This window comes from Labeo rohita, chromosome 16 (assembly GCF_022985175.1).
Source record: "Labeo rohita strain BAU-BD-2019 chromosome 16, IGBB_LRoh.1.0, whole genome shotgun sequence".
Lineage (NCBI taxonomy): Eukaryota > Metazoa > Chordata > Actinopteri > Cypriniformes > Cyprinidae > Labeo > Labeo rohita.
The window spans coordinates 15,624,966-15,638,909 of record NC_066884.1 but is presented as its reverse complement, the minus strand read 5'-3'; the positions used below and the strand labels follow the sequence as shown (position 1 = coordinate 15,638,909).

Below are 13,944 nucleotides of genomic sequence, written 5' to 3'. Positions count from 1 at the left end.
AAGTGTAGAAACCATTTTTATTCAGAAATTACTAGTAAATAACACAACAATTATAAATAAACAGCAAGTGACACATTGAATTAAATGGCATGACTTAAATAGTATTTTTCTTTAAAACATAGGCCAAAATTATGTTTTGTGTTTTTTTTTTTTTTTTTTGTTGCTCTTGTGGGCTCATCTAGTTTCACCAAATGAACTGCACCAGGAAAATAGCTCTTTTTGTGAACCAATTTTGTGAATAAGGTGCAGTTCATAGTAAACTAAGGTGCCTTTGCCCTGCAATTATTAACCATAATTATGCACTGCTAATTAGGTCAGCGCACTTAGAACCTGAACTGAATTGCAAGATGTGACATGGATAAGATGTATGTTTTTGCGCTGAAATACCACACACAAAGTGTATTTGCAAGAAAGTGACATGTAGTGATTTTTGCGGATCCTGATTTTGGACTCGGGCGCAGAATAGTGTGCTCTATTAGACCACAGCCCTCTGATCTAATCACGTCTCCATGGTAACACAGAGAGGAAGGAAAAGCCGCCAGAACGCGTTATGCGTCTATGTGCGAGATGTCACTCAGGTGCTCGGCAATGAGCGGCAATGACACGCTCGCTCCTCTGATGCCAGGAGCGGCGGAACATTGCAGTCGCTCTGAGCAACGTGTCACCCTGGTTACGCTGTGAGGCTGCATGAGTCAGCAACATCCGTCTCAGTAAACATATTCTCTTAAAATTGGACTTAATATGCTGTTTTACCCAAACACTCATTTTCTTCACACAAAGGTTCTTACATCTGAAATAGTCAAAACTGAAGGCGCTTCTATTTATTGACACTTGTGCGCTTGAATGAATTACAAAAACCCTGTAGCTAGTTCTGCTAATTTGACATGTGAATGCATTAATTACATACGTGCACGTTAAATTCATTCAGCGTTTAACATTTGGTGCTTGACATTTGTGTGATGATTTTAAATGATGTGTGAAATGGCATCATGTTTAATGGCTGTTTTTTTTTCTTTAATGTATTTAATAAATAATAAATATTTTTTTCATAATTTACAATCTCTCTCTATGAAAGATTTTAAATAGAAATCTATTCTGAAATGTATTTTAATGTATTCCATTGTGTGTGTGTGTGTGTGTGTGTATGTATGTATGTATATGTGTGTGTGTGTGATATATATATATATATATATATATATATATATATATTACACACACAGCATTTAAAAAAAATAAATAATAAAAATAGATTTAGATTTAAAATCTGTCAAAGAGAGAGATTAGAAATATGAATCTATTATTTTTATATATATATATATATATATATATATATAAATAGTGTTTACAATGTATTTAATATTTTTCAATTATATCTATATCTATATATATCTATATATATATATATATATATATATATATATATATCTAACCTTAAAAAGAGGGAAAGATTTTGAATATGAATGTATTTAGTATTTTTTATATTTGTTAGTACATTTGTTAATAAATATATATCTTTATATAAATGTGTATATATATATATCTTTATTATAAAAAGTAATAATTTTTATTAAATTCTGTATAAATATAAATCTATTTATTAATATTTAATATATTATATTATATTATATTACGTGTATATTTTATGTACATATATAACCTTATTTTATATTACAATATATATTTATTATATTTATTATTGCACTATTTTCCAATACATATTTGAGGCAAACAGCCCACGTCATTGTAACACCCACAGCGTCATGTACAGGATGAGTCAGTCTCCATCTCTCCATGAAACTGAGTTTGTCACAAAAACATAGACACAGAGTGACTATTTTCATTTTTATGGCTTATGTGAAAAATGTTCCTCATGACTCACCAAATGCAGTTCTGATAGGGTAAAAAAAAACAAAACATAGATAAACTGTGGGGTAAAAGCAACTAATGATGATAAATCTTCCACTGAGGGGAAAAAAGTTGTTACAAGTAGTTGCATAGTTTCAGACTATCCGTAAACTGTAATATGTTGCCAAATTTACTCTCATTTGGCACCTAATTAATTTTGAATGCGTGCATATGTATATATAATGTACCAAAACATTTGTATTTGTTTCTGTAATTTGTATCTTATGGCTGCTAAATCACGGCTGTCAGTCACAGTATAGAGGAAGTGTCCTTGTATGTCAGACACTCAAGCCTCAATCAAATTGTAACGTGTTATTTCCCTTTACAGTTGCTTGGAGAGGCAACAACAGCCTGCTGACAGCACAACTAATTAGAGGGATCATTCAGGGAGAGGCTTACAAAAGAATGATTGTCACTCCCTTGTCCTCTTTCTCACTCCTTCTCCTGCTCACACTCTTCTTCTTCTTCTTCTTCTCTCTGTTGTGTCATTCTCCCTCTCTGTCTCTGTCACAGGTCTGGATTTGAGCAGTATGTGGAGAGTGGATATCCTCAGTACCCAGACAGCTGTCATGGTGAGTTCCAGACAGTCCGAGCAGACCTGCTCCCAGAGATCATAACTCATTCACACCATTATTACATCCCTACACATTGCTGCTACAGCTCCACTTCTGTTCTGAAGACTTCCAGAACTCTAGAAGCTTTCCGAGGGAATCTCATGGAACATGTCAAGAACATGTCCGGGTCATGTTTCTCTCAAACAAGGAAACAGACACAAAAAAAATTAAATTTCTTTGAACAAGCCTCTTTGCAGTCCTGTATATAATCAATTCATGTGTTGTGTATATTCTTGCACTGTAATTGCAAAAAGGGAAGAAATTACAGTGATCATCATGGTATAAAATTGCTTAACCATAGTAAAATTGCCTTAATGCATGACCTTGAATGGCTTACTGCTTTTATGCATCAAGGCAGATGCAGTATGTTTCTATAAAACAATGTTAAATAAATAATTTGATTTAATTATAGTAAAAAAAACTTCTTCCACCAACTAATAAAGTTCATTAGCCTTCTTATAAGTTCATTATTCTTCTCATTGTTTCTGTAGATGTCTTGGCCACAACTCGCAAGCAGAACCCTGCGGTGGACTCTGCGTACGGTCAGTGCACTAATTCAATCTCATAAGCTTTAAATTCAGTCATTCAGATTGCTTTAGTAAATGGTTACATTTTGTCCAGCCATAATCACAGTCATGTTCATGTCCATTGACCATTTTAAAGCAGAAATTTTATGACCAGCCATTATATTCCGTAAAGTTGGGTCTTGTATTCAACAATAGGCCCAGATTGCTATTACTTTTTTCACATTGTGTCACTGATCTCATGGTGTGAATATTACATCATGTCTCTCTTTTATGTCCGACAGTTTGCCTTTCACGCACACATGCATAAATCTTCAGTCTGTCCCGTTCTGACCTCTGAGCAGCTCTTACAACAGCTCACAGAGAGGCGATAGTTTCCCAGATCAATAGAGTCCGTTATACAAATGACCCGCAGTGAGTCTGCAGGCTGCAGATCTGGACGGCAGACAGAAATGTCCTGCAGGGCTGTGGGCCGTATCACAGAGCTCTGAGCAAGAGCTTTGGAGGAACAACTGAAAATCACAATCTGACAAATTAATTTTCTCACTGAGTGGATGTGTGACGGTATGTGTGTGTGTGTGTGCGCGTGTGAGAGAGAGAAACAGAGGGTGTGTATGTTGTGATAGACGATGCGTGTGCATGAAAGAACATATGTGTGTGTTTTGGAAGGAGAGAGGAAGCGTGTGAAAGAGGGAGGGAAAGTGTGTGTGCGTTGAAGAGAGAAACAGAAATGTGCAGGGTCTGTTTTTCTTTTTTTGCAAACTGTATTATATTTCAGACAGTCATGAGCTAATACTGGCTGACAGCTGGCCTGTGTGTGTGAAAGTGTGTGTTAACATCCCTGGGTGGTGTTGTCTGGTTTTGCTTCTAAAGCGTGCCAGTGGATGCAGTGTGATCCGGGTCAGAGTGTACAGCTATTGTACCACACACAGTGCTCTCTGACTCTCTCTCTTTCTCTCACACACACACAGAGAAATCAGTGATCCCCATCCTCTGTGTATGATATGAAATATCCACTATATTTCACAACATCCTTGTATTGCCATCTGGATTAGTCACATGAGGGTATTAGCACAGATGAGTTTTAGTAAATAATAATTTCCCAGTCACCTGCTTTGTTCTGTTCTAATCTTCAGCTAATGAATCAGTGCCACTGTTTTTTGAGCTGATTATAGTACGAAAATATTTCTAAGACGGCTTCCAATCTGTCCATCAGCCAGTTAGAGGAAGTGAAGAACTCCCTGGTGACCCAATACATTTTCCTTCTGTTTGTTATCAGAATATTAGAGGGAAGGAAACGACAGATAGATGATAGATGGAAGGAAGGATAGAAGGATATAGTAAGGAAGAATGGGAGGAAGGATGTAAGAAGGAAGGAAGAATAGATGAAGTGAGAAAGAAAGTGAGGACTGACTAAGAAATACTAGATTCATGATGGAAGAAATAGAGGAAAGAAAAAAGAAAGAACAAACTGATACAGTAAGAATAGATTCATGATGGAAGAAAGAATAGAAAGAAAAAAAGATTCACAAAGAAAGAATAGATTCATGAAGGAAGAAAGAATAATGAAGAAATAGATTCATGAAGAGAGAATAGATTCACAAAGAAAGAACAGATTTATGAAGAAAGAGTAGATTCATGAAGGAAGAAAGAATAATGAAGTAAAAATGGATTAATGAAGAAAAATAGATTAACAAAAAAGAGTAGATTCACAAAGAAAGAGTAGATTCACGAAGAATAGATTTGCAAAGAATGGATTCACAAAGAAAGAAAGGATTCACAAAGAAAGAACAGATTCATGAAGAAAGAATAGATTCACAAACAATGAATAGATTCACAAAGGAAGAATAGATTTACGAGGAGGGAATAGATTCACAAAGAACAGATTCACAAAGAATGAATAGATTCATAGAGAAAGAACACATTCACGAAGAAAGAATAGATTCACAAAGAGTAAATAGATTCACAAAGAATGAATAGATTCAAGAAGAACGAATAGATTCACAAAGAATGAATAGATTCATAGAGAAAGAACACATTCACGAAGAAAGAATAGATTCACAAAGAGTAAATAGATTCACAAAGAACAGATTCACTAAGAACGAATAGATTCACAAAGAACGAATAGATTCACAAAGAACGAATAGATTCATAAAGAATACATTCACAAAGAAAGAATGGATTTACAAACCAAGAATAAATTCACGAAGAAAGAATAGATTCATGAAGAACAAATAGATTTTTGAAGGAAGAATAGATTCATGAAGAACGAATAGATTCGCGAAGAACAGATTTTTAAAGGAAGAATAGATTCACGAAGAACAAATAGATTCATGAAGAGAGAATAGATTCATGAAGAAAGAAGTGATTCACAAAGAAAGAATAGATTCATGAGGTAGAAAGTAGATTAAGGAAGGAAGGAAGAACAGGTGAGGGTAGAAAGGAAGTAAGGAAGACTAGATTCAAGAACGAGAGAGGGGAGAATAAAGAAGAATAGATTGATGAAGGAAGAAAGAATAGATTAAGGAAGGAATGAAAAACCCTAACCCCAAGGAAAGTATTAAAGACTAAGAAAAAGAATGGAAAGAAATATTTAAGAAATGAAGAAGAGATTAAATGAAAGAAGAACGGACGGAGACTAAAGAAGGGAGGAATGAAGGCAGACAGGAAGCAGAGAGAGGCCGGGAGTATGTGAGACCTGATCATGGTATCAGGCTGTAGTGTCATGGATGTGTGGGATGCTGGACGGCGTGTCCCAGTGCTCCTCTCTGTGAAAGAGCACACAGTGGGTGCGCACATTCAATGAGCTTCCCCACCGCTTCATTCAGCCACCACAGCTCCTCTTCCAGCCACTGGAAATGACACGGCAGTGCAGCTTCTCACCTCACGCTGAGACAAAGCCTCCCACGGCACCTTGGCACGGTAATTAGAGCTCTACCTGCATTCAAGAGAAGTTATTACATCCTCAGAACTCTCAGCGTCTTCCCACTGCGTGATAAAGCCATCCCATTGTGAAAGGTGGACGAAAAATCCCACAATGCACCACTGTTTTCCGACAGCTCTTTTCTTCCGGCACCCTTTAAATAGAATGGAAACGGAACGATAATAAAAGTGTCCCGTGTGCCAGTCCCGAGCTCCCCTGTTGATCGGGCACCGTGTGGCACAGATGGCAAGATGACAGGCTTTATTTAGAGGTGGGCAGGCGGAGGATGGGCTCCGCGTTTGGCCCCGGACAACCGGCTGCTGCTGATGAGTGCTGTGTGCCGCTACATTAAGCATTACTCCAGCAATGGAGCTCCTCACAGCAGCCTGAGCCAGAGGACACAGAGTCTTTCAGAAAGACAACTCCGCAAGGTCATTTGTACTTAAAGTCGCCCGGGGAATGAGGAGAGCTAAATCTCCGAATCAGACTTGTGAGGATATCCTCAAAGGATGTGGTCGGCAAGTATGTTTAGGATCAGCACTTTGTGGTGGAATGGATGGAAAAGAAGAAAGGGAGGGGAAACGGTTCAAAAAGAAGCTTCTGTGAGATTAGCTCAGTTCAGATCAAATGCCACCAAGTTTCGATTCTGCAATACTCTGGGGCTAGAAATTCATGCGGTGGCACAACAAAAACAAAGAAAATGTTCTATTGATTTTGCTGCAAGATTTTTTTTTTTATGTTACGTGATTTGTACTGTGATTTCTATAGCACCCTTCACATAAACTTTACAACTTCTGAAGTCTTTTACTAAGCTTTTTAAAGGGATAGTTCACACAAAAATCTAAATTCAGTAATTTACTAATCATCATGTTGTTACAAAGCAGTATAACATTCTTTCTTCAGAGGAATGCAAAAGGGTTTTTTTTTTTTTTTCATCATCCACTCAATGAAATTCAGTGGGGTCCAATGTTGTTTTTAGTGTTTATAAAGTTGTATTAATAATTTGTTATTTATTAACATTTTGAATTACCTTTTACATTTTCAGTTTTCATTTTCGTTTAAGTTTTTTTTAGTAATTTCATGTGCTTTTGTAATTTGTATTAAATTTTATGTAATATATATATTTTTTTTTCATTTAAAAAGTACATTTAAACTTGCATTAATTCAGTTCTTTTAGCATTTATGTTTTTCATCTAATATTTATATATCATTTCAGTGGAATAAATTGAAGTTTATAAAATAAAATTAAATATCAAAAAATAAAATTACAATTAACAAATTGAATTAAAGGAATAGTTTACCCAAAAATATATATATATATTTTTTGTCATCATTTACTCACCTTCACATTGTTCCAAACCTGTATAGGTTTCTTTCTTATGTTGAACACAGAAGATATTTTGAAGAACCAAACAGTTGTTGGTCCCCATTGGCTTTCATAAACAGACAAACACAATTTGTTGGGTCAACATAAAATAATTTGTTACCCTGCTGCTTTAAAATTAAGTTCACTCAACTCAAATAAGTTAGTTGTACTAAGTGACAACTAAAAAAAATTTGGTTTGTTAAACTTGAAAGCTGGGCTTTTTACCCAGCTGCCTTAACATTTTAAGTTGAATCAACTCAAATATCTAAGTTGTCACTTAGTACAACCTAATATTTCAAGTTGACTAAACTTTTTTTGAGTTGACTGAACAGCCGGGTAGAAAATTATTTTAAGTTGACTCAACAAATTGTTTTGTTTTTTTTTTACAGTGTAGTAGGTTAAGAAATACTATGGAAGTCAGTGGTTACCATCAACTGTCTGATTACTAGCTTTCTTCAAAATATCTTCTGTGTTCAAGGTAAAAAGAAAGAAACTCCAACAGGTTTGGAACAACATTAGGGTTTTCACTTTTTATTTTTGGGTGAACTATCAGTTTAACAATAACCACATTTTCTTTGGTCCCCATCGACTGTCATTATATGGACAACAGCTCTTGAAAATCTCTTCTTTAAACTGAAAATTGTCCTCATTCTGTTATTACTCACATGTTTCTCCAACCCTGTATGTCTTTCTTTCTTCTGTGGAATATAAAAGAATAAAAAATGTTTTGGAAGTCAGTAAGGTCCAAAACAACCAAATTAGACCGCACAGATCTTATTTTGTGTTTAACAGAAGAAAGAAAATCATAAAGGTTGTTAATGATATTAGATTGAAGACTGAATTTGCCTTTTTAGGTGAACTACCCCTTTACTGAAAATTGTATAAAATGGCAATATGTTGAACTGATTTCAAATGCATTTGATGGATATTTCTCAACAAAGTAACTTTGTTGCCCCCTTCCAATATAACCACAGGAAAGACCTCACCCACAAGCGCCAGCACAACCAATCAGGGGCCAGCTCTGCCTAAAGTCAAGGGTGTCCCTGAGACAGGTACCCGCCCCGAGGAGGGGAGGCGGGGAGGGCAGGGTTCTCCTGACTTGAAGCCAGGCAGTGTGGAGATGGAGGGTAAGGGGGTGGGGAGAGGCCCTTGGCCCATTGTCTGTCTTCTAGCTTCCCTTTTTTCCCAAGTTTAAACTTTTCCAGCGCTGTATTGGATTCCGCTGCATGACCCCACAGCTGCACACAACACAGAATACACTCACAAAGAAACAAAAGAATCCCAAAGAATCAAAGTAAAGTGCACACTCATACACACTGACTCGGAGATGCAAACAAATTCTCTTTCCTAAAAAACCCCTTTGAGTCAGGCAATCTGCGTTCTGTGTTCGTCGCATTCGACCTTCCCTGTTGTTCTTGCTACACAAACAAACAGAACGAATCATCTGCAGCCGTCTTTGTGGTTTTAATACGTTTAACTATGCCATACATCTCCAAAGGTACTTTGTCTAGTTTCCACTCATGTGTCCCCGGCTGAAGTTCGCTAGAATCCAGAAAAATGATCATAAATCCTGTGCCTGCCGCTATGATCATCCACTCAGCCTATAATGAGAAGCACCAGCAGTCGATAAATAAGCAGCGACTACAGGCCCGCGGGCAGACAACGCCTGATAGAAATTTCCAGCGTGCAATCTATTCAGCCGCTCGGTCAAGAGCAGTCGCAAGCTCGTGCAATCAAACGACCCGCAGACAGGAGAGCTTCAGCGGTTTAGTCGCAACGTACCTTATATCTCCCTCTCTTCACCTCTCAACTCATCCCTCGATTTCAATATCCCTGTTGTTGAGCGGTAATATGTTAATACACACAGAGTATTGTGAACTTCAGCGGGCTGATGGTTTTTCACACCCTGCCTTTATGCAGCATTATTTAGTGTAGCTGATTTAATTAAAATTGTACAACAGCTGCTTCCAGTTTAAAGCAACAGTTCCGTTTAAAGCAATTTTATCTGTTTTTGACATTTCAGACCAGAGTATGTAAGTGGTGATTGCAGTCTTTCAAAGCCTTTCAAAATATGCTTTAAATTTAGTCAATATTTTGTCATGTTATAGTCATTAAAGCGATAGTTCATTCAAAAATGAAAATTCTGTCATTAATTACTCACCCTCATGTCGTCACAAACCCATAAGACCTTTGTTCATCTTCAAAACACAAATTAGGATATTTTTGATGAAATCCGAGAGCTTTCTGACCCTGCATAAACAGCAACACAACTGACAAGGTTCAGAAAGGTAGAAAGGATATCGTTAAAATAATCTGTGTGACATCAATGGTTCAACTGTAATTTTCTAAAGCTATGAGAATACTTTTTGTGCACAAAGAAAACAAACAACTTTATTTAACAATTTCTTCTTTTCGTGTCAGCCGATGCACGTTCACAACGTACCACGACGTATGCATTATAAAGGGTATAATGCATTATAATTATTCATAATGTGCATTGGAATACATTATATCTTATCTTAAATAATTAAAACCAAATTTAAAATGCCTAGTTTAACAATGAATTGATGTTATAATGTATTAAGTGTGGCTACGAAGATACAGTACATTATAAGATGCATTACAAAGCATAATTAATGCATTAAAACTACTTAATGCATTATACGTAAAGGCTTTAAAGGAGAAGTTCACTTCCAGAACATAAATTTACAGAAAATTTGCTCAACCCCTTGTCATCCAAGATGTTCATGTCTTTCTTGCTTCAGTCGATAAGAAATTGTTTCTTGATATAGTTCATATAATGGACTTCACTGGTGCCCCCAAGTTTGAACTTCCAAAATGTAGTTTAAATGCAGCTTCAAATGGCTCTAAATGATCCCAGCCTAGGAAGAAGGGTCTTATCTAACAAAATGATCAGTCATTTTTGAAACAAATTGACAATTTACATATTTCTTAACCTCAAACGCTCGTCTTGTCTAAGTCTGTGTGAAATCTTTTTTTCCGGTTCAGTACGGTCAATACAGTTAGGGTATGTTGAAAAACGTCCATCTCGTTTTCTTTCCCAACTTCAAAAACATCCTGCATTGCTGCAGAAGTACCAACCAAGTGTTTACAAAGTGAACATACAAAGAAGATCAGACGCCCTTTACAAAAAAAAGGTAAAACTGATGTAGTATGATTTTGACACTAAAGAAAACGAGACGGGAATATAACTTCGACATAACTGAATTGACCCGGATTACACAGACTACGCATTTGAGGTTAAAAAGTATATAAATTGCCAATTTGTTTTTAAAAAGACCGATCGTTTCGCTATAAGACCCTTCTTCCTTGGCTGGGATCATTTAGAGCCATTTGAAGCTGCGTTTAAACGGCATTTTGACAGTTCAAACTTGGGGGCGCCGTTGAAGTCCACTATATGGAAAACAAGATGGTGAGTAAATTATCTGTAAATTTTTGTTTTGGAAGTGAACGTATTTTTCAAGTAAAGTGTTTATGCTTTATGCTTTATTCATTGTCTTTCACGCATGCTGTAACAAAGAGCATATTCACAGTGTGACTTACAGTACAAATTTGTCACATGCTCTTTTGTCATTTTGTGCAAATGCAAGCTGTAATATTACATCAGTGTTGATTAATCTCATTAATAGGATGCGTTAGGGTGAGTTAATTAATCCTGTTAGAAGAGCACTTCAGTTTACCGATGTTCATTCATCGTTCACATTCAGCTCAAGCGGTTCATTCAGCATCGAAGCAGTTATGTAGATTTTTCCTCTTCAAATTGCATTTTTACAAACCGTATCTTTATATATTAATAATCTTTGTGATATTTCCATGTTGTCTTAATTAACTTAATTAAACTTAATAAAAAAACCTTCATTAGCACTTTTTTTGTCAGTAATTTTGTTGTCCAAATTAGAACTCATAGCTAGAAGTCAATTATATGAGCTGTTAGTTAAAATGTCAGTTGCTAATGATTCAGTCTTTACCTTTATTCACAGCCTGCGTCATCACAGTTTATTTTAGCACACAGGGTCAGAGTCAAGCGCTCCTTTCCGTTCCTATGGCTTTAGGTGATGTTGACTTAAGCATGCGTGGTTGAATCTTTCTCCCTCTATATATATATATATATATATATAAAAGGAAAGCGATAATGATGTCTGCCAAAACTAAACCTCTATTTGTTCTGAGACGGCGGCTGCTGAGTCCATGCGGCTCGTTAATGTTATTTTAAACACACCTTCTCACAGGTCATTCACACACTCGAATAAGTGCTATGATGGCAGGAACTCTGGCCCCCCGATAATTTGCGTGAGTGTTGGAGGACGGACTGCCATGAGGGGGTGGGCGGATTCTGAAACTCATTAAAACACAGTCGAAGATGAACTGACAATGAACTCCGGCTGAACTCCGGGCTGAAGATGCATTCGGTCCTGCGGAGAGGCTATTAATACCACGGCAGGGGGAGAAACAAAAGAGAGAGCCTGAGGTTTAAGGAGTCAGCGAGAGATGGAAACATGTTGAAATTGGGTGGAAGACATAGAGGAAGTGGAAAGATAATGGAAAAGGACATGAGAAATCTGCTGATTTTGATTCCAATCACACACCCAAATAAGTCTCCAGCGAAAAAAGGAAAAACGAAATCCACTCGGCAAAGGCAGGTGTGGTAACTGCTTTAATCGACTTTATAGGAGCTCTGCTCCCGAAAAGAGCAAAGTGACGTCCTTCTCATTAAAGTGTTTCACTTGTAAATGTCACAGTCAGCCTGCCGCCCGTGTAGCCAGAGCCAGGTAATAATGTCCATCACCAAAGGTCACAAAAAATAGATCCCGTTTTCCTCCGAAAAATTCTTTTTATATCATGCCCTGACACATGCAGACTCGACACACAGGCTATTAAATAGTGCACACACACAAGTTCTTTCTTAAAAAAAAAAAAAACTGTGGGCTCATACGGTGCTCGGATCCATATAATGCGCTTCCTAAAACCCTCTGCCCCCCCTCTCCTTTTCCTTGCCCCTTCCCTCTCTTCCTCCAGTCCTTCTGACTGGAGAGATGTAGTGTTCTGTTAACCTGCCTGTTTTTTCAGACTAATGCTTCACCTTCTTAAGTTCTAAAGCCTCTCTTATTTTCCCCTCTGGGTTTAGTTTAGAGTCTCGTAAAGCCTGAGCTCTGTAGTCCGACTTTAGGATTACGGCCTTCAGTTTTTTTTTGTTTTTTTTAGTTCTTCTAGAACTGTCTCCCACCTCTTTTTTTAGTCTCAAATAGTTTATAATTTTCTTCTAAGGATTAGAGATGCTTGAGCAACTCAGGCTTCAGAGTGAGGCTGTAGCGAGTTTGATTGTTTCCCGCATGCTTGTTTGCTTCTCTAGGGTCGTAAGATCTCCAGCTTGACCCGGCCGCTGGCTTCCGTTGAGTTTTCGCATCTGTTTCCCTATCTGCTTGTGTGTGGTGTGTCAAAAAGTATGCATGAATCTAACGTCATCTTTCGATTGAAAGCGCATCTTCAGTTTGCTGAAGAGGAGAGTCGCTCTCTTATCAGATACCTGCTTTATTCGGCTTTGAATGCATGATGCTTCATATTATGCATGGTGTTTTGAAATGTTATATCCTGAAAAATGTGTTGACTTTTGTGGATTCTAAAGGTCCTTTCACATGGTTCGCATCAACCTTATCCAGTGGATTGAAATCTACAGCGTTAGCCTTGATACTGTCTCGCAGTGCATTGCTCAAACTTGTTCACTGCTGACCTTTCGAAGCACAGCCAATGATTACTGGACAGTTTGCATGAGTTATTACATGGATGGAATTGTCAAGAACGTGGCATTTGGAGGGGGGATTTTTAATTTATTTTTGTTATGTTATTTAAAATTATATATAGCTATTTAAAAGATTTTTAATGTTTCTTAAAGAATTCTCTTATGCCCATTAAAGTTCCATTTATTTGATCTTAAATACAGACAGAAAGGTAATATTATGAAATATTATTGCATTATTGCATTTTATTTTAAACAAATACTTTCTTTTTAACATTTTATTCATCAAAGAATCCTGAAAAAAGTATCACAGGTTCCAGAAAATAATAATAATTTTAATTAAATACAGCACAACTGTTTTCAACATTGATAATACTCAGCCTATTAGAATTCATTTGACACAGAAGACTGGCGTAATGATGCTGAAAATTCAGCTTTGCATCACAGGAATAAATTACATTTTAAAGTATATTAAAATAGAAAACTTTGCAATAATATTTCATAGTATTACTGAGGTTTTTTTGTTTTGTTTTGTTTTTGTTTTGTTTTTGCTTTTTTGTTTGTTTGTTGTTTTTTTAATTAAATAACTTTTAAAAGGTAGTGTATATATATTTATTTAGTTAAAATATATAAAATTTATATGATATAAAATGCCTTTAAATTTTTTGTTTTTTTAAATGGTATAAATAATAATAATAGCAAATCAACAATTGCTCAGACTTTTTTTCTAAGCGCAAATGCATTTTTACCTGTTAATTACTATATATTATTTATTTTGATATACTTTAAATTATAACTTTTTCCTGTGATGCAAAGCTATATTTTTATCAGCTGTTACTCCAGTCTTAAGTGTCATG

At 36.3% G+C, this 13,944-nt stretch overlaps 1 protein-coding gene across 4 annotated transcripts in view; it reads left to right on the top strand.

Moving 5' to 3' along the window:
• sema6e (sema domain, transmembrane domain (TM), and cytoplasmic domain, (semaphorin) 6E) overlaps positions 1-13,944 on the top strand; it is a 176,841-nt gene that overhangs the window by 150,350 nt on the left and 12,547 nt on the right. For 2 of the 4 annotated variants that reach the window (XM_051131413.1, XM_051131414.1), the window contains 3 exons: positions 2,419-2,477; positions 3,011-3,061; positions 8,307-8,459. In XM_051131413.1, the coding sequence (XP_050987370.1) occupies positions 2,419-2,477; positions 3,011-3,061; positions 8,307-8,459 (263 nt within the window). The remainder of the gene's footprint in view (positions 1-2,418; positions 2,478-3,010; positions 3,062-8,306; positions 8,460-13,944) is intronic. The other 2 variants (XM_051131415.1, XM_051131416.1) reach the window with 2 other exon arrangements.